General features: G+C 40.4%; 1 protein-coding gene across 2 annotated transcripts in view; it reads right to left on the bottom strand.

Moving 5' to 3' along the window:
• The window catches only part of Arhgap32 (Rho GTPase activating protein 32), a 224,034-nt gene that overhangs the window by 4,886 nt on the left and 193,174 nt on the right, over positions 1–25,974 (bottom strand). For both annotated transcript variants that reach the window (XM_038321944.1, XM_038321945.1), the window contains 11 exons: positions 20,330–20,479; positions 11,348–11,450; positions 10,568–10,712; positions 10,071–10,153; positions 9,263–9,370; positions 8,851–8,996; positions 7,920–8,115; positions 6,367–6,512; positions 4,044–4,115; positions 2,082–2,960; positions 440–1,422 (listed from right to left, as the gene is read on the bottom strand). In XM_038321944.1, coding sequence (XP_038177872.1) covers positions 440–1,422; positions 2,082–2,960; positions 4,044–4,115; positions 6,367–6,512; positions 7,920–8,115; positions 8,851–8,996; positions 9,263–9,370; positions 10,071–10,153; positions 10,568–10,712; positions 11,348–11,450; positions 20,330–20,479 — 3,011 coding nt within the window. The remainder of the gene's footprint in view (positions 1–439; positions 1,423–2,081; positions 2,961–4,043; positions 4,116–6,366; positions 6,513–7,919; positions 8,116–8,850; positions 8,997–9,262; positions 9,371–10,070; positions 10,154–10,567; positions 10,713–11,347; positions 11,451–20,329; positions 20,480–25,974) is intronic.

Here is a 25,974-nt window from a genome sequence, read left to right as displayed (position 1 = left end):
TCTGTAAGAAGAATCCTACAAACATGTGGAGAATGAAATACTTTCAGTGTACACAGGTGAAGGGTTGCCACAGGGTGGTTACAGGACTCGCTCGGCCACAGCAAATCAATGATGGAGTTGGAAAAGAGAACTACCACCTCAGCCCTGATATCTGGGGCTCACTTTGTTCATTCTGTCAGGATCTCACTGTGAAAGACCTCCATGCTTCAAGAAGGGAAAGCAACAAGGAGGGTTAAGCTGTAGTCACCATGGGCTCTCTGCTCTGTCTTTACTGCAAAGCCAGGAGCCAGGCAAAGGCAGAGTTGTCCCAATAGCAGCTACTTTATAAAACCTGCCACTTGACTGAAACATACCTTACTCAAAGAAACACATCCCACTGAAAAATGACATACCTTTGGAAATAAAATACATCACTTCACTGACTTCCTCTCCATCTTACCTTGTGGGAATTATTCAATCCTACACTTGGTGCTTCTTGTACCTGCCCCAAGACTGGCGGTTGCTCTGCTGGCCTCTGGGAAGGAGGTGGGGGGAGGGGGCGGTTAATTCTGTGCACACGCTGGAGGGTTGCAGCCACAAAATCAGCAGCAGCTGGCTGCTCAGCCATGGCCCTGCTAGTGTCTCTGCTGCTTGTTTCGACTCTTCCTGCAGTTGTCATCATATAAGCCACAGTGGCTGTGCTGGTGTTCTCTTCAGGGGACCCAGAAAGAGGGTGAGCTTTGTCCCTAGGCAAAGTAGAAGGCATGGGAGATTTGTCTGTAAGTTCTGAGGAATGATGGGGTTTATCCACACTGGTACCAAGATAAGAGGGGGGCTGATCTCCACTGGAGACATGAGGTGGAGACTGGTCCTGCTCCACAAAGGAGACAGCGGACATGCTGGTCTTCCCAGCCTGGTCTTCAGGGAAACTTCCATGATCATCAGACTTCTCTGAGTCTGCTAAGGGAGCTGAAGTGCTTCTAGCTTTTTCTGGGTCCCCAGATAAAAGGTTTCGATGTAGCGGATTCCCTATTACGTCTACTTGGTGGAGTTGCTCCCCAGAGTCAGTTGTGTTAGAATGAATGGGATCTCCCATAGCTGCTGTCTCTGGGAGAGGCTGGTTACAATTTCCGAGTCCATTGATCTGCAGGTGGAACTGCTCTGTCGGTCGGTCCGTTTGGAAATAGGCTTTATCTAGAGTAATGCTAGAGTAGGAACCAGGCAGTTTCTCTTCAGATGTAACCACTGCCATGTCTCCATAACTAGTACACCCAGCCTGGGAAGTCCCTGGTCTCTTCAGTGTCTGAGTTGAGGCTTGCTGTGCAGACTCAGCTAACGCTAGTGCCAACATTCGGGCGACATTTTTCGGAGGCGGTGGTGGTGGGATAAGAGAGACTGAACTGACAGGAACGGGATCTTGAGGGGGGTCATGGGTAACTGCTCCTAGTGGGAAATTGGGAAAAAAAATTAGAATGAAAAGGTAGCTTATGTTACCCTACACGGAAAGCCAAACACTCCCCATGTGATCACTAAAAACAGGTGCCTTCCATATTTCAAAATGGCAATCCATGATCTTCTATCCCACATGCAAATGTTGAGAACACACAAGGTTCAAAAGGAAAACTAACATAGGGTTTAAAATTTGCTATCTCCTCTTGAACTGCTACAACTTGGGTGGAGGGAGAAGCAGGTCTCCCACCTGACTTAGAAAAGGTCACTTAGAGTACAAGGTTCCAGTGCTTACAGACTGTGGTGTAGGCTGGCTCGTTAACTTGTAAGGCATAATACATAATATGATATGTATTAGAAGAGAAAATAGAATCAAGAGCTACAAAGTTGTGCAAAAAAATTATCCATGAATTCTGACTGTCCAAAGAGGTAGGGGTCTTTTGTGAAGGTCTGAAGCAGGACCATGGGCCCTTTGGGGAGTTCTGTTTGACTCGTTTTAGTTTAGGGCTTGAACCCTCAGCACCACTCAGAAAAACATTCTCTTTGATTATAGCCCAGCTGTGGAGAAGGCTTTCTCTTAAAAGGCACAGATGGCACACAGGACGGAAGACCCCTCTTAAATTAGGGAAGGAATAGAGGAGAACAAACGGTACCTGTCTGACTCTGTCCAGAAGGTACAGCCTTGCTCTGACTGCTCGAGACAGGCCGCTCCTCTGCCCCTGGCAATTCTACTTCTTCAGCTGCCCCCTGCTCCAGGGGCTGTGCTTCAGGCTCACACCCTTCCTGTGCCTCTCTCTCACTTGTTTTCGTCTTTCCTATCTGGGTGGGGGATCTATTTATGACATCTCTTTCTTCCACACTTTTGTCCCAAGATGGAGGTGATGCATTCTGAGCTATGGTATTGGAGACAGTACCAATGACTTCTGACACCCGAGGTGGAAGAGTCACTGAAATGGGCTCAGATATGTTCATGGAAGGAGATTTGCTTAGCTTCCGTCCGATCTTCGGAGAGAAAGCATAAACAACCTTTTCCGTAAATGAAGATGGTTTAGAAGACTTGTCCTCAGTTGGACTCAAGTCCAGGGTAAAGAATGGACTCAGCTTCTCCTGGACTGGAGACACAGGTTCAGAACTTGTAGTGCTGCCTGGAGTCTGCGACTGGCTACCACCTGCTTCTACATCCTTCTTGCTGGTGCTCGGTTTATCCCTGGCAAACCCTAGCGAATCCAGAAAGGAAGCACCACTCTCCAGACACTCTGACTCGGCTTTCGGAGGACTGCATTGAAATGACATCGGATCAAAGTCCAGACTGGCCACTCCAATGTCTGGTGGACTCAAGTCAACGTCCTCAGCTGAGTGAGGAGACACAAGAGCTGGAATGTGGAGGAGCCCCACTTCCTCTTCACTCTCATTGTCGTGGGGCAGATTATCATAGGAATTGCAGCGGTTCCCCAGCATGTCTCCATTGAAAGAGGCAGAGAGTGCATCACTGCTAGACCTGGGTCTTCTAGGTCGGAACAACTTGGAATCACCTGGTAAAAATGGATAACAATATCAAAGCATGAATGTCACAAGACTCACAATACCATGACTAGTCACCTACTTAGTACAATAGTAATATTGTATAGTGTAAGAAAAATGCAACTTTTAATTTTCTTCCCACAAACTGTCTCTGGGTGTAAAGACATCAGTCATTTACAGTAAGAGAACTTCCAAATTAACAAAGAAGGCACTGTTCCATAGCCCGGATAAGAAAAAGGCAAGGGACTCTTGGATTGTATTACTGATCCATCACTGACTCTTGCCACGACATTGGGCAGGTTTCTCACTTTCTTTGTGTCTTATTTTATCACTGGCTTCATATATAACTTATAAGTAGAAGTCATCACTTAAAATAACACTTTGGGCATAAAAACAGTAAGAAAAAAAGGGCTGCTTATTATGGGAAAATATCCTTATGCTATCTAAATTTCTTTTTAAAGCGAACATGTTTCTTCCTAATAAAAAGTATTCACATGCATTTTGTAAAGCTCTCCATTCACACACTTAAAACACTTCTACTTTTTTTTCCTAATGAGAACAGGCTTTTCACTTCTCAAACAAACCCAAGCAGCACAGCACAGCACAGCACAGCACAACACAACACAACACAACACTGCTTTCATAAAGTTTGCCTGTGAGTTTCAACTTAGGCTGTAACCACATCTCCCTCTAGCATCTGCCAAGAGATGTTGGCCCCCTCTGAAGGCAGACTTGGGCTTTAAGTTGTCATGTCCAAATGTTAATGACCCTTGAGTAATGGAGATCACCCACCATCAATTAACAAGTGAAGCTCAAAGCTGTTCCCATACAAAATCTAAAGGAATTAGTGATACTTGCTTTTAAGCACTGACAAATATGTTTGCTTTCAAACATTTCAGCCATTTGATATAAGTAGCATTTATGCCAAAATACCTCACCATATTAAAATATTCGTGAGTTTTAACTGAATCGTATTTAATAAATACCAATACTACTGGAAGTGATATTTCATAGTCTTCTTACTAAGCACACATTCACAACACTGCTGTATGCGTGTTCTTTTATGCAATCCATCACAGAACATCTAGTCTTACCATCAACTGCATGAAGAGAAGTAAGGGACTCCTCACTTTTAGCTGAGCGAAGGGTTCCTTCTGCCCTGCCACCTAAATAATCAAAACCAAACAGTGTAAAACCTGTGATTATTAAGGATTATGCAGTCAAAGGGCTTGGCATTTTTCCTAACTTTGTATTTCCAAGTGTGATTAGTCATTTTAACAGTCATATTCAGTTTACCACCCTATTATGTAAAGTGCTGCACTATTCTTTTTCCCAGGTGAAAACAAACCCTTCCAATGCCTACAAACTTGCATACAGAGGCAAACTAAAACACTTCTTTCCTATATGTTTCCTGATGAACAACTTCACAGCCTTGGGTGATGTATTTAAGTTTTTTTTTTTTTTAAATTCATTCATGTGCATGGTCCATGCGAGTGTGTGCACACATATGTCAGTGCTCTAGGAGGCCAGAAGAAGATGATGGATCCCCGGAGCTGTTACAGGTGCTAGGAACTGAACTAGGAACTCTCCTGTAGAAGAGTTTTTGACCACTTAACAGTGGCCCCATCCTCAATGACAGTGCCCTTGTAAAAATACAAGACAAATGAGACACTGAGAAGAAGACCCTGTAAAGATGCAGGCGGAGGATGGAGTAACACTACCTAAAGGCAAGAAATGTCAGGGGCCATGAGGGGACAGACGAGACAGGAGGGAATCTCCCCTAAAGAACTTATGAGTGACCACAGTCGAGCTGACACCTGCCAGACTCTGAGTTTCCACACACTTTTGTGCTTCAGTCTCAATTTGTAATTATTTATAGTGGCAGCTGCAGGAAACTCAGTTATTTTAATTGTATGCATTAATCTTATCTGCTACCCTACCGCGTCTTGCTAGCCTGCCTCTTAAGCTCTTTGCAACCTTTCTGCTCTCCTCTCTTGACAACAAAATCTCTTGCAGTCCTTTAAAATTCTTTTTTTTCCAACCTGCCCCTCTTCCTACTCTGCTCTCATTTCCTGAAACAGGATTCTTAGTTCCCTTAAAGATGAGGTGCACCTCCTTTAACACCCAAGCTAAAAGCTCTCTTTCTTGGGGCTGGAGCTAGTTCAGTGGTTAAGAGCACTGATGCTCTTCAGCAGACTGGCTTAGATTCCCAGCACCCACACAACATGCAGCTCACAGCCACCTGCAACTCCAGTTCCAAGGGATCCAGTGCCCTCTTCTTTTTTTCTATGAGCACCAAGCACATGGAGTGTGCACACAAATGCAGGCAAGACATCTGTACACATAATGTAATACTGATTAGTTTCAGTTAGCATTCCTGACTACCAGTCCACCCTCATAAGAACTGACAATGCCCGCCAAAGACGTCAAACAGAATTCTATGTCAGCTGTGCTTGCATGCTGAAAGTCATTTTTCACACAGATTCCTTCCTAATTAGACTCTTCTTCAAAAAATATTTATTTATTTATTTATTCATTCATTCATTCATTCATTCATTCATTCATTTATTATGTATACAATGTTCTGTCTGTATGTATGCCTGCAGACCAGAAGAGGGTGCTAGACCTCACTATAGATGGTTGTGAGCCACCATTTGTTTGCTGGGAATTGAACTCAGGACCTTTGGAAGAGCAAGCAATGCTCTTAACTGCTGAGCCATCTCTCCAGCCCCCTAATTAGACTCGTAAAGGCAGGGAGCTACCTTAATTTTTTTCCTTCACAGCTTGCTATCAAAATCTACTATAAGGGTAATACATGATTGCAAACTAAATGGTATCAGTGAACTGACCATTATTTCTAACAGTACCTAAGGAGAAAAATATACTATTTTTTCTAGATTAAGAAGATATTCTTATTAGAGCACAAGTTTTTAAAAACTATCTTAAAGAGTATTTTACTCAACAGTAACAGATCTATCTGATGGAATACAATACTCTCATCAGAGAGTTACCTAGAAAAAAGATTGTCATTGGTTATTAGTTATGAATGTGAAAAGTATGCTGAAAAAGATTTTCAAATTTTAAATCTGTAAAAATAAATATTAAAACAAGTACATAACACAGCAGTATTTGCTTATTATCAGCAATATATAAGCCATGTTACAATAAAGAAGCAACGTCACAAATGCATTGCTAATTCTTAAAGTGTGTGTAAAAGTCTACAGTTTCCTTAAGAAACTGAGTTCTTCTGTATGTAATTTATATTCTCTTATGAGCTGGTGATAATCAGACCTGAAGACAACTATGCACGCTTTACAGTGAGGTGTGTCGTGATGGCATGGGAAGGGGCCCCCAGAGAAGGTAGCCATGAGGACAGCAGGCAGTCTGCTGCAGCAGAAAGGGTAGCAGAGTGCTCACCTTTCAAAGCCATGGCTTTCATTTCTGAGGGCTCACTCTCATTACGCTGCAACTTGCGTTTAGAGACAGAAGATGACTTCCCCAAATTGAAAAAAGAACGCCAGCTGCCCACAGGAGATTTTTTCATCTTATTCTGAGGCCTCTTTCTACAAAACAGAAAACAGTTTATCAGTAATAACGTAACTGGGGCTTTATTTTTCCTACAGAACAAGTAATGAACAAATGATAGAAAGAACAAAACTGTCTGGAGAGGTGTAACAGGAACTGGAGACAAGCCGTCTCCCTGCTGTGTGGTGCACTGTACAGTGCAGTGCTGTACGACAGGGAAGCTACACATGTGGGTAGCAACATGAGCAACACCTTTACAAAGGTCACTTGTACCTTACAATCTGAAGAGAAAAACAACCTGAAAATAAGACAATGATATTAAAGGCTCCACAAATAAGACAGTATAGAAAAACTGAGGTAAGCAGAAAGAACAAGGACAGAAGACAGGATGTTTAAGAATCTGGCATATGCTGAATGCCAGGCAGTGTGCCAACTACCCATGTACAGTTAGATGTCCTTTAAAATCAGATAACCACACAAAAGGCCGATTAAATAAAGACCTAAGAAGTTCAGCGAATTTCCTTACTACTGTGAAATTGTGTGAGGAAGTGAGAATTTCATAAAACCTAAACATGGCTACATCCTAATATCTACTTCGTGAATCACTACACAGTAAGGCATCCTTGAGTAAATCAGGACTAAAACAATGAAAGCAAGGTGCTGAAGACAAAGTAACATTACATACATACATATGTGGAGGAATACATAACAATGAAAAATAACAAATTTTGAGGTTTTGCTAGTGTTGCCTCATCTAAGGAAACAAGATCCTTACATTTATGAGTACAAGCCAGAAGGGTAGCCGTCACATCAAACATACCCTGCACATTCATTCATCATCCTACAGACCTAGCAAGGGGCTCACACCCTGTTATTGGTGTTCCTCAGGGAAGCAGGCAGGGAGCGACTCAACTAAACACTACAGAATAAACAAAGCCTCATATAAGTTTGTAACTTTGTGTGGGGTAGAGTTCGCAGCTACTCTGGGTTGTATGACAACTTCTGCACTCATCAGAACTGCACAGGAGGCTCCACCCCCATTCCTGACCAGGTGGGGTCTCAGCTGGGTGGAAGGGTCTATATGTCTCAGTTACCAGGGACTCTGACACTAGTCAGGAGTCTGTTGGAGCTGGATAAGGAACCAGTGTCTGAGAAGCCATTGCACATTCACTACTTTCTGACTCAGTTGTTTCAGTACAACTTATTTTTAAATTCCTAAGTAACATTTCTCAGAGAGAAAAGCCAACGCCATACAATGAATGTGTATCCCTTTATAAGCAATTTCCCCTTGAATAACTAACTTTCTTTTAAAGGGTTTGACATCATATTCAATTAAATATTTTCTAAAGCTGCCACAGATTTTATAATAATAATAATAATAATTTAGAGCAAATTATTTTCTACAACTATGAAACCATATTTTAAAATAGGACAGGGTATTTTACCTTTCCAGTGGGAATTCAATAATGGTATGAAACTTCCCTTGAAGTGCAGCAGGCCCTTCGCCTACTTCGATGTACTTATTTTCAGTCACAATGGGAGAATTGACCTGAGCCTGTGTTCTTGCCTGGGCTTCCTCCAATGTCAGCAGCTTGGTAGATGGAGAAGATACCAGCAGGGACTTGGGCCTTGACAGAGATGCTTCAGAGGAAAAGGAAGAAGAATGTCAGTGTTGTATGTGCAAGTCAGTTTGTCCACCATCAATCTCTACTTAGTGACAGTGTTTCAACTTTTCTTCAAGGTCTTTCAATGACAAATATCACAGTGTTTTATATTTAATAAGAAACAGAAGGTGACCTTGCAGAGCACAGTGAAATTCTATCATAATCTATTCTCCTTTCAGGTAAAGGTAATTACTCCACATTTTTAGTTTTAGAAGAATTTTTTATGCTTAATCTCGTATTTTTATATATACTAATAATGTGGGTGAGGTTTTTTTTAATGTCTAAAATCCTTTTAATTATTTTTTGTGTGTGTGTGTATGGGTGTTTTGTTGGTACGTGACTGTATACTACTTGACATGTAGTACCCATGAAAGCCCCAAGGGGGTGTTGGATCCACTTGAACTGGAGTTGCAGATGGTTGTGAAAACAGAACTTGGGTACTCTGGAAGAGAAGCCAATGCTCTTAACTGCTAAATCATCTCCCCAGCCCTGATGCAAGATATTGTTGATGAGTAATGAACTTATAGCAGCCCCATATATGGTATCACTATATACATACATGGAGTAATTGTCAATTTGTTGAGCTTGCACAAATTTAAATTAGCTGTCATCTATCACTGTCACACAGTATTAGATGAAATGACAATTGCAAAGTTCTCCATTCCTTTATAAACTTGTTCCTGGTAAGAAGGAAAAGCAATCTGAGCCATACCTGCCCCTTCCTGCATGACAGCGCTGATTTTGCCACTGAAGAGCACATCTACATGATTGAGGATGAACTCAACAACCACAGACTGAATTCTCACTTCCATGAAAGCTGCTGTCCCACTGAAGCAGGCCGACTCTATCTGCTTTGATCTGTGGGGTCAATAACAGTCCCATCAGAGCTGCGAAGCGAGGTCTCCTGATGCACAATTCCTCAGCACAGAAGTTCCAGAGACATCGGTGGAAGAAATCATACTTTTATAGTCCCTTAGGCAACGCCTACAGGCTGCTTTAGGGAGATGTTACTAAAATAATAGTTTGCTTTACTTTTCAACATTTTTTTTGACGAACAATGATGCAAGGCTTTTTGCAATTCAAGAAAACGCATCCTCTAAAGTTCATAATCAAATGTAAGTTACCTCAGCAGGTTTGGTGCCCAGACAATGGCAAGGTTTTTTGCATGCATATTTGTGATGGAGCAATAGTCCGCTAGAAGCGAGAGGTGTCTCATCAGGAACTCCAGTGTTCTGAAAAATGAAACAGAACATGCTAGTTGAAAGAGACACTATATGGCAGTGTGGAGACCACTGGCTTGTAAGTTTCTGACAGAAGAATAGAAAACAGTGCATGCACAATACACATATTTGTGCTTTAAACATGTGTTTAAACATCATTCAAAATGAAATTTCCAAAAAACTAAGTGATATTTTGAAGTTATGTTATTCTACTTTCTGTAATAACTAAAAAGAAAGGGTCGTCTAACCATCTAAAAGCATAAAAACAAGGCATTACAAACTTAAAGGTGACCTGAGCAATTCTAGCAGCACCAGGAATAGTACCTGGACAGCTAAAGTGCTTTCACAGTGAAAAGCCCACGCAGCTGTAATGTCCTTACTCATCTTACTTATTTAAACCATTCTATGCAGACAGAGATTAAATCACTCATCAGGATACTTTTGGAAATACAAAGTGATCAACTTATTGATTTAAACTAGACACACACACACACCCCTACACACATATCCGTGTATACTACCTATAAGCCATCTACAGCAGCATCTCTGGATAACTACACAAAGATTAAAACAAATAAAACAGTGGCCAAGAGACAGAACTAAAGTTTCTATTATTAGAAATAGCAATTTATAAATGAACCAACAAAGATCTAGTTGTGCCTAGAATGCATTTCTCTGTCTGCTAATATCCATCTGCCAGGTCATGACTTACCTGTAGTGTGGTGGGGGGAGCTGCTGGATGACATCATGAATTTTTATCAACCGCTCTTCATCTGTTGCTGCTGAAACAGCATCCTGTAACAGACATAACCCAACAAACCAGTTAGCTTTGCGAGTCCAAATGAAAGTTCTTGACGTGCAATCTCACTCTGATACTCATCTACAACATGTATCAAGACACTGCATCAAGAGGGAATACTGCTTCTACATGCTTGGTGCTCAGATGCCACTGTTAAAAAGCGTGATGGTATGCAATGTCATACATGCTAAGTTAATGGTTCAAAGCAAGAAATAAATTAATAACAATTTGAAAAGTTTAAACACCTAGTTCTCTTGACTACTATTATTTGTTCAAGGAGGTTCTTTATTTTGTGTTTTTTTAAGCATAAAATGAATTCTCATTGGAGATTAAGCCAAAATACATTTTAAATGAAAATACAACAGAATTATCCAGAGAATGTGAGATGATGTACCCCAGCCCATACTCACAGAGAACTTCTCATACAGTTGGTAGGTAAGCAGAGGGTTTGGGAGCTCTCGGAAGTACAGCTTACAGAGGGAGCCCACAGAATGGATGTCTTGAACGTAAGGCTCTTTCGTCAGGTCGGGGACATGCTCAGAATCAAACTCATGACTAACCCAGACAGGAAACAAGACAGGATTACTTAAATGAAGAAAAGAAAATATATGCCACAGAACAGAACAAGTACACAAAATGTTCACCTCTATTTCAGAGCTGCTGTTTCCTTCAAATTATATGTAACAAACCAGTATTTGGACTTCAATAATAGTAAGAAATTATCTTTTGTCAGACACAACTTAAATAATAAAACAGAAATAACCTCTAGCTCAAAAGGTTTACCTTTACTTCAGTAACTTGCTACTTTCTTTTTCTTCAAATCATTAGATTTCATGAATTACATTTGGATTTTGACACACATGCTAAGGCACATGTATGCAGGTCAGAACACAATTTGGGAGTGTGTTCTCTCTTTCTACCATGTGGGTTCCAGCTTGGAACTCAGGTCACAGAGCTTGGTGACAAGTATCTACCTGCTAAGTCATCTCACCGGCCTTCTTCAAACATTTTAGAGAGATAAAATACTATTGAAGTATTGAGGAGGCTAGCATGCATGGTTCTGGGATATTCTTTGCTAGTTTATCTCAACCATGTTACTGGTAACTATAGTTATAAAAATTACTGTTTCTGAAATAATTTTAATTTACTGAATTAAAAAAAACAAAAAGGAAAATATCATAGAGTTTTACCGAAGTCTCTGGATATTGGAGGCAACGCCAGAGAGACGATATATGCCATCCACAATGCCATACCTCTCGATGAATGCTGTGCAGCTCTGAAGAACCTGGGGCACTAAAGAGAGTTTAAGGTAGATTATTGTTGCTATTCAGTGTAACCAACATGACACCCAAAACATCTTAGTTTTCATAAGCAAAATAAAATTTATAAATCAAAGAGCAAATTAATTAGTCTGTTATTTAAAAAAAGAAGAGAATCTGATTATTACACCTCATATCTAAACCTGGAAACACCAAGCCTGGCTCTGTTTATACATGGTGCAGTCTCTGGCCACAGACTCATTTAGATCAAGTGTTTAACCCCCAACACAACTACACACTACAACAAACAGCAGTTCACTCGATGCCATCCACAGCAAACGATTTTACAAAGTTAAGCACATGTTCCACCAAGGTAATTACTACAAGTGCTGCACTACTTCACTCCTAAACACGTTTCTTTTACCTCTCAGTCAATGCAAAGAGCAATAATTGGGAGGGCATTACTCGGTCTATAAAGAAATAAATACTACACTAAGGATAAAACACCCAGTTGTAAATGAAGCTGGTTGGGTGTGTTAGTAAGACAATCTGAGCTACTGAATTTCACTTAGTGTATATTCTATGTCATTTTTTTAAAACTGTAATGGCACCTTGCTTTTCTTTACTCTGGCTAAAGTCATGCAACCCATCTTTCAAATTCTATCAGCTATCATATTTCACATTTAAAATCTGAAAGCCCATGTGATTAAAAATCAAAAAGCAATGACAAATAACATTGATCACTTTGTATATCAAGGACTAGTCCTTACAGTGTAGACACTTCAAAACATCCTCTCTCTCTCTCTCTCTCTCTCTCTCTCTCTCTCTCTCTCTCCCCCCAATCTGTCCCTCCCTCCCTCCTTCCCTCCCTCCTTCCCTCCTTTCCTCCCTCCCTCCCTCCCTCCCTCCCTCCCTCCCTCCCTCCCTCCCTCCCTCCCTCCCTCCGTCCTTCTCCAACATGTGCATACACAAACACACCAGGAGACATATATGGAAGGGAAGTTAGAGGACAATGAGGAACTGGCTCTCTCTTTCCATAATCATGTGGATCCCAGGGATCAAACTCAGGTCATCAGGCTTTACCTAATAAGCCATCTCACCAACCCCACAATGCATACTTGTTTAATTCTCAAAAAAATTGTATGGGCAGAGTACTATTATTAACCTCATTTTATAGTCAACGAACTACATCTTCAGATGTAGAGCTTCTCACAAAGGTTCTCTGTGAGGACCAGATGGTTCTCACAGAGGTCTGGAGAAACTGATGGAAATTAAATTACAACGCTAGCAGTTTAAGCACAGAGTCAACATTTTAAATTACTGCAATATACTGCCAGGTTCATAAGGCCCTTTATTAATTTATACTCACTACCTTGTTTCTGTGTTTTATAATTCTAGAGAAACAGAACTCCTCTCTTTAACCAGTTTCACCACAGAGAACTCTATGCTGTTGTTCTAGCAGGTTCAGTGGTCACTCTTAAGCTTCCCCAAAAACCCAAAGTCAAGGAAGCTGCAGCACTATGCTTATGTGGTTACTGGACAGATCATTTCCAAATGTCTCCTGATTGTACACCAGTACCCCTTCACAACTGTAAACTCTTCAAGGTGAAAAATCAAAACCAGCTTCCTCCATCTTTGGGTATTCAGCACTCAGGAGTACCATCCTGATATGACTACAAAATCAGAAAGCGATTAACTCACTTGTCCTCTGAGAGCCAGTTACTTAAGGGGAGGGGGGCAAGGAACGCTTTGGTTTCATACAGAGCTATATTCATTTTCAGTTGTGTACTTTTGTCTCTAAGACATTCAGGAACTTTAGTAATAAAAAAGAGATGCTTATGTAGCAGAGAAGAATACTACAGAGAACTTTTTGAGAAGTTTTTGAGTGTTTCTTAGAAATAATCAATCTGAGCCAGGTAGTAGTGGTGGTGCACACCTTTAATCTCAGCACTCGGGAGGCTGAGGCAGGAGGATCTCTGTGAGTTCGAGGTCACCTGATGTGGGATTCCCCTCTATATGCTGTGAATACCACTGGTGAATAAAGGAACTGTCTTGGCCTGTTGATAGGGCAGGGTAGAGATAGGCAGGGAAAACTAAACTGAATGCTGGGAGAATGGAGGCTGAGTGGGGAAGAAGCCATGGAGCCACTGCTGGAGACAGACACGTTGGAACCTTGCAGGTAGGCCATGAACCTCATGTTAAAATATAAAATAATGGAAATTGGTTAAATTAAGATGTAAAGCTAGCCAATAAGAAGTCAGAGCTAATAGGCTAAGCAGTGATTTAATTAATATAGTTTCTGTGTGGTTATTTTGGGTCTGAGCTGCTGGGTGGCTGGGAAACAAACAAGTGGCCTCCTACTACAAGCCTGGTCTACAGAGTGAGTTCCAGGACAGCCAGAGCTGTTACACTGAGAAACCCTGTCTCGAAAAACTACCCCTCCCTCCAAAAAAGAAATAATCAAACTGGTGCTAAATATGAAGTCAGTCATCTTTTAAGCTTAGGTCCCATTTCCAATGGAAGTGGAGTAAAATTTAGGGTTATATATTTGTAACCTATTCCAAAGCAAATATATTTACAGATTACTGGGATAATGAATGTGAACACTTTATAAAGGGAAATGGAAGTATTAATGTGCATGTGTACATATGCACGTGTGTATGTGTATGTGTGTTTGTACATTCTTATTGTTTTGCTACTGCACATGCCAAACTACAAACTCTAGGGACACTCCTGTTACCAACTCCCATCTCCATCGCTTGGGTTCCAGATGCTCATGTTACTCATCTAGTTTCCATGTGGGTCCTGGCTCCTCACACCCGTGCTCTTACTCAGTGAGCCACAAACCTCCCCTCAACCCCAGCTCCTTGTTCTTTGTTAAAGAAGCTTTTCATAGGGCTGAGGATGTGGCTCACTGGTTAAAGTGTTTACCATACAAGCATAAGGATTTGAGCTTCATCCCCAACAACTGCATAAAATTTGGGTGCAATGGTCCACATTGTGATCCTAATACTAGGAAGGAGATGGGGACCCTTGGACTTAATAGCTGGCTGGTCAGAGAAGAGACTGCTCCAAAAACTAAGGTGGCGACAAATGAGAAATAGATCCAACACTTACCTCTGTACTTAGCAGTCATGTGTATGCACCAGCCCATGTGCATGCGTGCGCGCGGGCATGCACGCGCGCGCACACACACACACACACACACACACACACACACAGCTTCTTACTAAGCATGCTAGGTCACCCATGTACATAAGGATTGGCCTTGGAAGAAATCCTTTCAGGAGAGGATTTTATTTTTCATTTATGTATTAATTATTTTTTCTTTATTTATACATTATTTTATTTTCATAAAAATAAGCTGCCAAAAAGCACAGGTAACTTTTACTAGACACTTATATCATGTGACAGTAAGTACATTCATAATCTCCCAAAGAAGCAGGAAAACTTTATTAGCTAACCCCCTCCCAACCAACCTCTACCAAACCAGCCAACTTCATATAAAACAATGACCTAGCTGGACTATAACTATAGAAAACTTCAAAGTGATCCCTCCAAAATAAGATAACTTCAAGAACTATTCACAAATATTCTAAATACAATTCTGGTTTGCTTTAACACTTTCAGTTTTGGGTATGATCTTACAACAAGAAAATGAGGAAACGTTTAAGTCAGAATTGAGAATTCCTGCTAACAGCAGCAGGATGAGACAACAAAAACCGACATTTGGTTTTATGACGTCTCTTCCTCTCACACTGCCCAGTGGATACTTATCAGGTCGACTTTACCTGTGGATGCCATGCAGGCACTGTGGACAAGGATGCAGTACACAGCTGACTTTCAGGGAGACGGCTCTGTGGCACTGCCGCAGCACTACCGTGCACTGAGAACAACCATGATTCCCAGTGAGGAGAATATACCGAGCCAGAGGTCGACTCAGGATTTCATCTGTCCCCCCACCTCGCCACTTCTGTCATAAAACCCTCATCTATGTACAATGGTTTAAAAATAAGGGCCTTTACTCAAAGAGACAAATAACTTCAAAAACAGTATATGTGTAGAGTTTCCTCCCTTTAGATTTTAAAATACTTTTCATGTATTTTTTTTTTCTTTTCTTGTTTGTCACAGGGACTCATGAAGTCAAGGCTGGCCTAGAATTCATTTTGTAACCAAGGATGACTTTGAACTTCTGATCTTCTTGACTTTGTCTCCCAAGGACTAGGACTACAGATGCACTCTACCATGCTGCTTTACAAAGTATGAGGGGCTCTGCCTACTGGGAAAGCCCATAAATGGGCTACATACCAGCACTAATACTTTTGTTTCAGATCAAAATAATTTTACCTATTTCCTACAAAGTTCTCACTATTCTTATTAGCAATTTCCTTTCAAAGTTTTAAGGAAATCCCATTTTAAATATGTACAATAAATAAAAGAAGCCTTCATGGGAAAAAAATCTTAGATATTCAAAAACTATGTTCCGCCTGACCAGACTTTATAATCATAGAATTTATAAACACTGTGTAAAACCTTCTAATTGTCAACACAAAATGTTGTTGGCAGCTGTTTTCCACTAATTATGAAGGGACAAAGGGATGGAGAAAGGGATCCACTAATCATTGAGGGAGGGAGGGAGGGCGGGCCGGCCAAAACTTCTAGGTCTGAGCTGATGTGCTGGAAGGTCAGGCATGGAACACCCTGGTGAAGACTGACTCTTATTAATGATCCCACCCAAGCAAGCATGTACAATGGTAAGAGACATAAAAACAAGAAAATAACCTGACTCCAAGGTTAAGGATGTTCAAGTAAATGATAAAATCAGTAGCATATCTGCACAAAAAATTCTGTTGGCAGATTTTTAAAGAGCCAGTCTTTTAAGTATCTGTAATCTTTAGTGAGCTCACACTTGCCAAACTATTAGAGTTTAAGCTCTGTAAAATCATCCCGAGAGAATCTGGGCACTAAGGACAAGAAAATAAAGAATAAACAGAAAACTGGTTTGTCAGGCTCTTACATGATTTCTTACAACACCATGTAAGAGAAACAGGTCGGGTTTGTGATTTGCTCCAACAGGGAGGTGCTGAAAAGTAGAAAGTGTAACAGGATTATCTCTGCAAATCTGATCACACACTAGGAATATAACTCAGAGAATGAATCGCTCAGCAAAATATTATTCTGATATAAGCTTCTCAGGAAAAAATGTGTGACAAATATCCATGTTTCAGGTAAAGACCCTGAAGTCATGCTTTGTTTAAGGACAGGGACATATGCTCAGACAAACATCCTTGGATTTCACTGTGCCAACATCAGAGTGTGTACTCACATGCCTAGCCATGTGGTTATTTTACATCCAGGTTGTATAATCCTGTCTGCTGCTCCAAGGGCACAAACCTGGGCAGCACATTACTCTTCTGAATACTGTGGTTAATCATGGCCCAATGGGTAAATATTTGTATCTGTGAACATATCTAAACATAACAATTGTAGAGAAAAGTTTAGTATAAAATAAAAAATGCCATGAACCTTTTGAGTGCTCTTACTACAAATGGGGATTTCAGGACTTGAAAACGTGTTGGGTGAGTCAGTGCCTAGGCCCAGGGCATGCTATGCACTTCTGACTAGAAATCTGTTGCACGGTGTGCACTAAGCTCATAAAAATATTTTTCTTTAATAAATTAATCTTAGCTACTATAACTGTTTAAGCTTTTTACATTTTGACTTTTGTAATCACTGCTAAACCCACAATTCACTATAGTTTTCTTCCTTAACCGCCAAACTTTTTTTAAAATTATTTTGCCTTTTCAGTTTTCTTCTTAGAAATAAAGACATAAACATCTAACCCAGTCTAACTCAGGGTCAGAATCTTCAGTACCATAGTCTCCACTTCCCCATCTTGTCCCACTGGAAGCCAACAGTGCTTTCTGGGGTCACTCTGAAGCCCTGCCACAGCTGTTCCTAGTGAGCTGTCCATCTCCAGGTATCCACAGTGGGCAGCTTGGCCTGCTTCTCTTCTACCACAGACCTGCCAACAGGAGCACCACACAGTCCTTATAGACAGCCTTTGGCACTGGTGGAAACTGAGCTTGCTGAGGCCTAGGAAAGCTGCTGCGAAAGCCGCATCATGAATTTGGGGGTCTCTTTTTCTCCCACAGCTTCCTTTACTCATGCTGCTTCTTCAACTGTGCACTTTTGATCCAGTTCCAGTTACTCCACAGTCATCCATTCCTCAAGAACATCCCGTGACTGAGTATCGCCCTCACCCACACCTAGGGTTAAGGCGTTTGCCAGCTCCACCTCAGCCATGCTGATTTTCACAACCTTCCCACCCTTGGCAAATCTTCTGAAGCAGAAGGACTCTTCTTACTCATCTTCTAGATGCCATTTATAGCATGCTTTGGTGATGCCCCAGCAAGGTTCTGGTAGTGAGAGTGTTTCAGTTTATCAGAACTTCATGAGCCTAAGCATCACTGACTGCCTTCTACCTGCATAGTTCCACATCATGTTGAACACCGTGTCCAGGGTAAGCAATGTGGCCTCTTCCTGACAACATAAATGGTTGCTTTTATAAACTTAGGGACCACAATGAAAAACACAAAGTGAGATTAAATCAAATACATGAGAAAATAATCCAGTCAAGAGGTCAGCAATTAAACACTTGGTCATCTCCCTAGCCCCAGACTGTCAATTTCTGTTAGTCTCCTTGCCCCTAATAATGCAGTGTTCTTTAAAATATTTATTTATTCTTTCATAATTTATCCCCCCACACTTTACTTTATTCATATTCTCTCCACTTTCTTTTACTAAATCCCTTCTTCTCAGCCACTCTCTTACTACTTTCCTGCACGTGGTTGAGTGTGTGTGCTTGTAGGCCACTACGTGAGCATGGATGGTAGTGCTTTATTTGAGCAATGGTAACTTACCAGTGTATACACCACTGAGGAGTAGGATACTCCCTCTCCAGCAACTACCCGGAGGGATGGGGCCTTATGAGATCCCTCCCACTGAGACAGAAGTTAGCCATGACATGCCCAGAGAGGACTGTGTCAGGGCACTCCTTCGGATCCTCTGTCTCTTGCATTCTTTCTGTCTCCTAGTCAGTGATGCTCCCTGAGCCTTGGAGGAGTTATGCAGATTTCCCATTTATACCTGAGCATCTAATAGTTACTTGTTTTCAGTACTTTGATCAGTTTTGGGTCTCTAATAAAGCAGAACTCTTAACAGTCACCAGCACGTCTTTCTTTATGATCAGAGCTATGACAGAAGAAGCATGCCTGACAGGATGGGCCAGCCATCACTGACTGCCTTCTACCTGCATAGTTCCACATCATGTTGAACACCGTGTCCAGGGTAAGCAATGTGGCCTCTTCCTGACAACATTAATGGTTACTTTTATAAACTTAGGGACCACAATGAAAAACACAAAATGAGATTAAATCAAATACATGAGAAAATAATCCAGTCAAGAGACACAGTAAATGTAAAATGTGTGAGGCTGTTGCCATCATAGCATACCATATAGTTCCTGAGTAACTTTCAAATAGAAGCAATGCACTCTAAAATAACAAGTGTAATTCGTAATGTGTAAAACTGTCACAATGAAACATTTTCTATAAGGAAAATGTGCTTATTTTAAATAGTACAGTTATTACATAAAATAGTAATATCATTCATTATCAGAAACTATGTACATAGGTCTGCTATATCACACCTATAATTCCAGCACTCAGGAGTAAAGGCAGGGAGATCTTCATGGCCATTCTGGACTACATATGACTGCAGTCTGGGCTACATAGAAAGACCTTGTCTTGAAAAACATAAAAAATTAGGTATCTCATTATAATTTTACAGTTTATACTTTTATACAATGACCAGTACGAATCTTGACATAAATACTCAGTGCTGTGCTGGCCAAGACTTTTTGCTGGGAGGCAATTACTCTGGAAACTAAACTCAAGCCATGGGATCTCCAACCTGCACTAAGTTTTTGGAAGCCGACAATCTTACTAGGTGACAGAAATTTTTCAGCTACACTGCAGCCTTACAGGACTACTGCCATATATACAATCTATCACTGACCAATACAGCACTATGTGGCACACAACTATAGTTTACAGTTGTCATTTATTTATAAAGTCTAAATAAAGTAGTTAATGTAAGGAAAAACAATTATATGTAATACATAGGTATATCTTTTTATTTTATATATATTTCTCATCTTCTCTCAGTTATATATAAAATATGAATATTTTTCTTCCTGATTGTTCTAGTTGTTTTATAATTTAAAATATACACTTAATTCTTTTAGACTTTAAATAGTCTATGTGTGTATAAAATATATATTCATGGTATAACCGCAGATATAGACTGCAAACAATATAGACAAAGTCTCAAATTTTACACACTTATTAAATGAAATATAATCTGGATACTAAAAAACACATTTCTGTTCTAATTAAAACTTCAGCCCTCAAAACTTCAAACTCCTTTCCCTCCCTCCAACAATTCATCAACCACTAAATTATTCATTCAGAATTTAAGGAGAAAGGAATGTAAATTTTAGGTATAAAATCTAGGAGACTGGTTTTAGGATTTTACAGTATCAAAAAACAACACCCGTCATTGGAAACAAATGTTTGAGGACATGAACAGGGAAGCTGGCTGAAGAAGTAACCTGGACAGATGTGACAAAGTCCATAAGGTAACAATGCCCTTTGTATGCTGCCAACTCTATCCGATCAGAACACTTCTGGCAAAGCACTTCCTAAGACTCTCAGCTCCACCCAGAATCAAGGTGAACCAGCTGCTGAACTGAACCACGGCACACCGGTCACCACATCTGTTCTGTGACTGGTGACAGAAACCAATACAAACATGTCAGAAACAACATAAGCTTATAAAGCTAAATATTACCTTCAAACCCAGAATTCAGAAGGTGCTCCCCCAGGTCACAACCAAACACTCTCTCCTTCAAGATTCCCCGTTGCTTTAGCTTCTGTTTTGTTGGGCGAGACTTCATGAATGTTCGTAAGAAAGTAATGAGCTTGCCGTGCTTTTTGGACACTAAAAAAACAAAAACAAAAACAAAAAGAATATCTTAGTTGTGGCAAGGATTACATTTCAGTTAGCACAAGAAGAAACCAACCTTGATAGTCTACCTTCAAGATAACCTGCTATAAACATATTTATAACTGCAGGCAGCTGTCTGACTGTTGATGCACTTTGTTCTCCTTAGACTATGATCCTATTTGATGGGACTGTAAGCAATTACACGCACTGTAGTCTGTGACCTTTAAATCAAGCTCGCCTGGCAAACCAGTCACCATCTCAGAGCACAAAGAAGGAACTGAGTTCGTATCCAGTGTCTTGTTTTGGATATCTTCATAGTAAGAAAGGCCTGGCAGAGTATAAAGGTAGTTCCCATCCAGTTGTCTTGAAATGTTCTTTTCTTTTTTCCTTTTAAGTATTGGAGAGTAAGCCCAGGCCCTGTGCATGCTCATCAAATGCCCTGCCACTAAGCTATCCTCAGCCTTTACACTTTTTTTTTTTTTTTTTTTTGGTTTTTTCGAGACAGGGTTTCCCTGTAGTTTCTAGAGCCTGTCCTGGAACTAGCTCTTATAGACCAGGCTGGCCTCAAACTCAGAGATCCGCCTGCCTCTGCCTCCCGAGTGCTGGGATTTAAGGCGTGCGCCACCACCCTCCGGCTGCCTTTACACTTTTTATGCTGAGATGGTAAGCTGTATGGACAGCTTTTAACCGTTTTGTAACCAGGCTGAACTTAAGATCTTCTTGCCTTAATTTCCCAACTAGTTGAGATAGGCCTGAATTTCAGGCCTGGATAAAATATTTTTCTTAATGGTAAGACATTTCCACAGCATTTGTAATTCATGGGATACAATAGGAGAAAGAAACTGTCTTCCCTCTTCTTCCACCAAGAGGCACATCCTATGATGGCATAAAACATGGTGATCAACCTAATGGCAATAAAATACCACATTACCTAAATACATCAACTTAACTTGTTTGAAGATCAAGACAATAAATAAAAAAAAATAGTATTTGAAGAAAACATTTCCATTGATTAATACATGAGAAAGACAACAGTGAAAGCACTGAAAACAAACAAATGCCTAGAATAGTGATGTTTGCTAAGAAATGCAGCCTTCAGGGTGAGCTACTCTAAAAGGCAGCACACAGCAAACCAACACCATAAGCTCAGAGGACAGGAGCTGGACTAAAGGCACTTTCCCAAGGTCTTAAAATTCCTTACTCTGTACACATGATTACTGGAGTCTGATTCATCTCTCTCCAATTCTTCAGCCAATCCAAATATTCAGAGCAGATGAAGACAACTGAGGGAACTCTGTTCACCTACGGCGACTCGGGACCCAGATGGACCACTCTAGACGAGGTCAGACTTCACCTCATGGGAAACACTATCTGCAGATGGAAGCATCTTTCTCACAGACTGCAAGTGTCCTAGCTAAGCTTTCTTGAGACACTTTCTTTGTTATGCTCAGGAAAAGTTCTGGATAAACTGGAGCAAACAGTCCCTCTACAAATTCAATGGAACAATCTGTTTTAGTCATCAAATATTTAAAATTTACTCAGAAGTCAGTCATGATGCACACATGATGTGGAAGAGTCTTCTGTTTGTGTTGATTTCATTCGTTAATAAAGAAAACTGCCTTGGCCCATTTAATAGGCCAGCGCTTAGGTGGGTGGAGTAGACAGAACAGGAAGAAGGAAGTGAGGTAGATGGCTCAGGCAATCGCCATGCCTCTCCTCTCTGAGCCAGACATGATGAAGCTCCGGCCCATGATGGACGTGGGTTAGAATCTTCCCGGTAAGCCCCCACCTCATGGTGCTACACAGATTATTAGAAATGGGTTAACCAAGTAGCCAGTAAGAGGCTAGAGCTAATGGGCCAAGCAGTGTTTAAATGAATACTATTTGTGTGTTGTTATTTTGGGGCATAAGCTAGCTATGCGGGAGCAGGGCGGGAGGAAAAGCAGGCCTGCCCGCAGCTCATCACTACACACACACCTTTAATTCCAGCACTCAGGGGGAAGAGGCAGGTAGATCAATGACTTTGAGGCCAGCCTTTTCAAAAAAGTTCCGGACCAGCCAGTGCTACACAGTAAACCTTCACTCAAAACATTTTTTTTTTTTTACTTAGAATCAATATAATTTTGGTGCTACCTTTAATGTGTTAAACCTGCAAAAATTAAAAAAAAAACTTTCCTGTCTAAAGTTCTTTGCTGCAAAATTAAGTGTCATGCTCTTAATTTCACCAGTATGTGGTGAGATATTTACAGTATATCGGTTAATTTCAGAGTCTGTGACACAAACTATAATAATAGGCTACTGTATATTTCCCCCAGCTGCTTGTAATTTGATTAATTCATATTTACTATTGTGTGTACATGTGTGTTCAAAGCATGTGGAAGACAAAAGACAACTTTTGGAAGTACTCTCCTTGCTGAGGCAGGGGCTCTCTTATTGTTGCTGCCATATTGTATATTCCAGGCTAGATCATCCTTGAGATTCCAGGTGATTCTCCAGTCTCTGTAGGAATACTGGGATTTCAGAGTTCAGGCATGCACCACAACATCTGGCTTTTGGACATATTTGGTTAACAGGCTTGTGAGACAAATGCTTTTACACTGAGCCATATGGTCAGCCTTTATCTCCAATTTTAAATGAGGACAATGAGGCACAAGATGGTAAGTCAACTATATACTACCTAAATGAAGAGAGCAAGAGAAAGCTAGATGTTTTAGTGGTTAATAAGGAAACTTGAGAGCAAGGCAACCCAGGAGACAGGATGGTCAGGGAGAACTGCTCCAAGGGGTATGTGTCGGAGCCAGAAGGCATGAGAGCTAGTGGGGCAGCAAGTATTCAATGTGGTTATAAATGACAGGTCACAACAGAGTATGGGCTTTATGCCATGGGAACACAATGACTAGTTTAAACAATTTAAAACAAGTGATTACTTAAAAAACCACCCAATATGTATATGAGAAAGCCAAACATGCACCAATAATGAGTTGGCTGAATAAATCATTATACACTCAAACAGAATTACTGATATTCATTTCTTTGCTCCTTTGGTTAGTTTTTTGAGACAAGGACTCCCTATGTAGCCCTGGCTGGCCTGAAACTTGCTGTGCAAACCAGGCTGGCCTTGAACTCACAGATTCATCTGCCTCTGTCTCCCAAGGACTGGGATTAAAGGCTTGCATTTCCACATCCAGCCATTTTATTTTATTTTTTTTAGACACTATCTACTGATTCAATATAATCTCTAAGATAAGCTGAGTCTGAAAGGTAAGATATAGAAAGTTTTTATGATATAAAAACAATTAGGAATGCATATATCTCTCACAAACACTAACAAATTCACAACATATATATGAAAATATATATCTATATGAAGTCTTTTTAAGATTTATATTTTAAAAGTACATCTGTTTTAAAAAAAGATTTATTTATTTTATGTGTATGGGTATGGGTATTTTGCCAGGATGTAGAGATATACCTGCAAGCATGCCTGGGGCAATGGATGCTCTGGAACTGGATCCATCTGAACAGCTGTGAGCTGTCATGTGGGTGCTGGGAATTGAACAGGGGTCCTCTAGAGGAGAAGCCAGAGTGCTTTTAAGCTCTGAGCCATCTCTCCAGTCCCTAATGGTGTGGGAGGTCCTTCTGTCTATGTGTGCTCTTACTGGTTAATGAATAAAGAAACTGTCTCGGCCTGTGATAGGGCAGAAGAATAGAGCTAGGTGGGGAAAAGAGAAGTGAATGCTGGAGAAGAAAGGCAGAGTAGGGAGAAGCCATGGAGCCCCGCCAGAGAAAGATGCAGGCCGGAATCTTGCCAGTAAACCACAGCCACATGGCAATAACAGATTACTAGAAATGGCTTAAATTAAAATATAAGAGTTAGCTAATAATAAGTTAGAGCTAATAAGTCAAGCAGTGACTCAATACAGTTTCTGTGTGGTTCTGGGTATCTAGAATGAACAAGCAGCCTTCCTACAACACTCTAAGATTATTTATCTTATTTTTATTAACATTTTCCTTTATTTTATATATATATATATAATATTTTTATATACCAACCACAATTTCTTCATCTTCCTCTCCTCCTGTTCTTCCCACTTCCATCAAACCCCCTCCCCATCTACTCATTCCTCCTTCATCTCCAATCAGAAAGGGGCAGAAGATTTATTTTGGTTATGCATATTTGCATGAGTTCAAATAAACCTAACAGCAGAAAGGGACAAATATTCTTTTTTTTCCTTATTACTTGGAAACATCATACCTAGAATCATCAATGGGAATTAATTACACATGGAAATCGTAACTAACTGATAATGATGGGATAAATTTACAATTATGATCCTTTAACCAAACTCTCAATACAATAAACCCATTATTCAGAGATTATCCCACGTTCAACTGGTCTTTCCAGAGCATTAGGGTGTTCTAATCCTGCTTCTTGGTTTGCTAACATGGCTTTTTTTTTCCTGCTGGGATAAAGAGTGTGCACATTTGTTCATTTCTAAAACAGTGACACAAAGTCTAGCTAATTAAAGCTGCAATAAAAATTAAGAGCAGAGGATGACACTAGGAATTCTAGGTCCCATTTGTACTTGAGGGTGCAGGGAATCTGCCTGTGTGCACATCCTTTTTGCATCTACTGTGCAGCCATTTTGCTCCTGTTAAATTCCAGAACCATTACTGATATACAGAAGTAAGAGAGTGGTAGATTTACTTCTTGAATATTTACATCCCAGCCTAAAGCCTAAAATAATACCTATTCATGGTGATAAAGGTTAATCACACTGGATTAGAAATTAGGGTTGGAGGAGAAGATGGGGGGTGTCAAACTCAAGCCCTCTGCAAGAACAGTAGGGACCTTTACCCGTCAAGTTAACTCTATAGGTCCAGCTCTATGTTATTATAATAATGTGACTACAGACCTTTCTAGACTGAGATATAAATAATCTAAATTTAATTCTCCCGTTCCAGTCCTTTGTTTCCTTCTTGTTTAATTGGATCTTTTAAAAAACTGTTTATCTTAAATACAAGAAAGAGAAAGAAGGGTAAAATAACAGTAAGGATGTATGAAAAGTTATAAAGAGGATACTATTTAGTATCTACCTTAAAAATTTTAGTAGATACTATAATATACCTACAAAGATAATACCTGTATGCTTGTATATAAACATACATACATAGTTTAAATAAAATTCTCTCATTTGGGCTCCCTCTGAAAGCCAAAAACGTCTAATAAAAATATAAACACCGGGCAAGGGAAGCCCTCTTTTGAATTGTTGGTCATGGTTGTTCAATAGACTTCCCAAAATATGTACTGCAGTTGTTGCTCTTGGTTGCTCTCCAGAGGTAGAATATAAGTCCCTGTTGCCAAAGACATTATGCACTTCATACACAGGACCCAGAGACCTCTGAGCTGGAACAGGCATGAATGCTTTGTCAAGAAGACTAACTTCATGGGACCAGAAGGCATCAAAGGAAGGAGGCAACCAACAGCT

The sequence above is a fragment of the Arvicola amphibius genome, chromosome 3 (genome assembly GCF_903992535.2).
Source record: "Arvicola amphibius chromosome 3, mArvAmp1.2, whole genome shotgun sequence".
In the NCBI taxonomy this organism is placed as follows: Eukaryota; Metazoa; Chordata; class Mammalia; order Rodentia; family Cricetidae; genus Arvicola; species Arvicola amphibius.
Note: the sequence above shows the minus strand (reverse complement) of the source record. Positions and strands in the feature narration are given on the sequence as shown.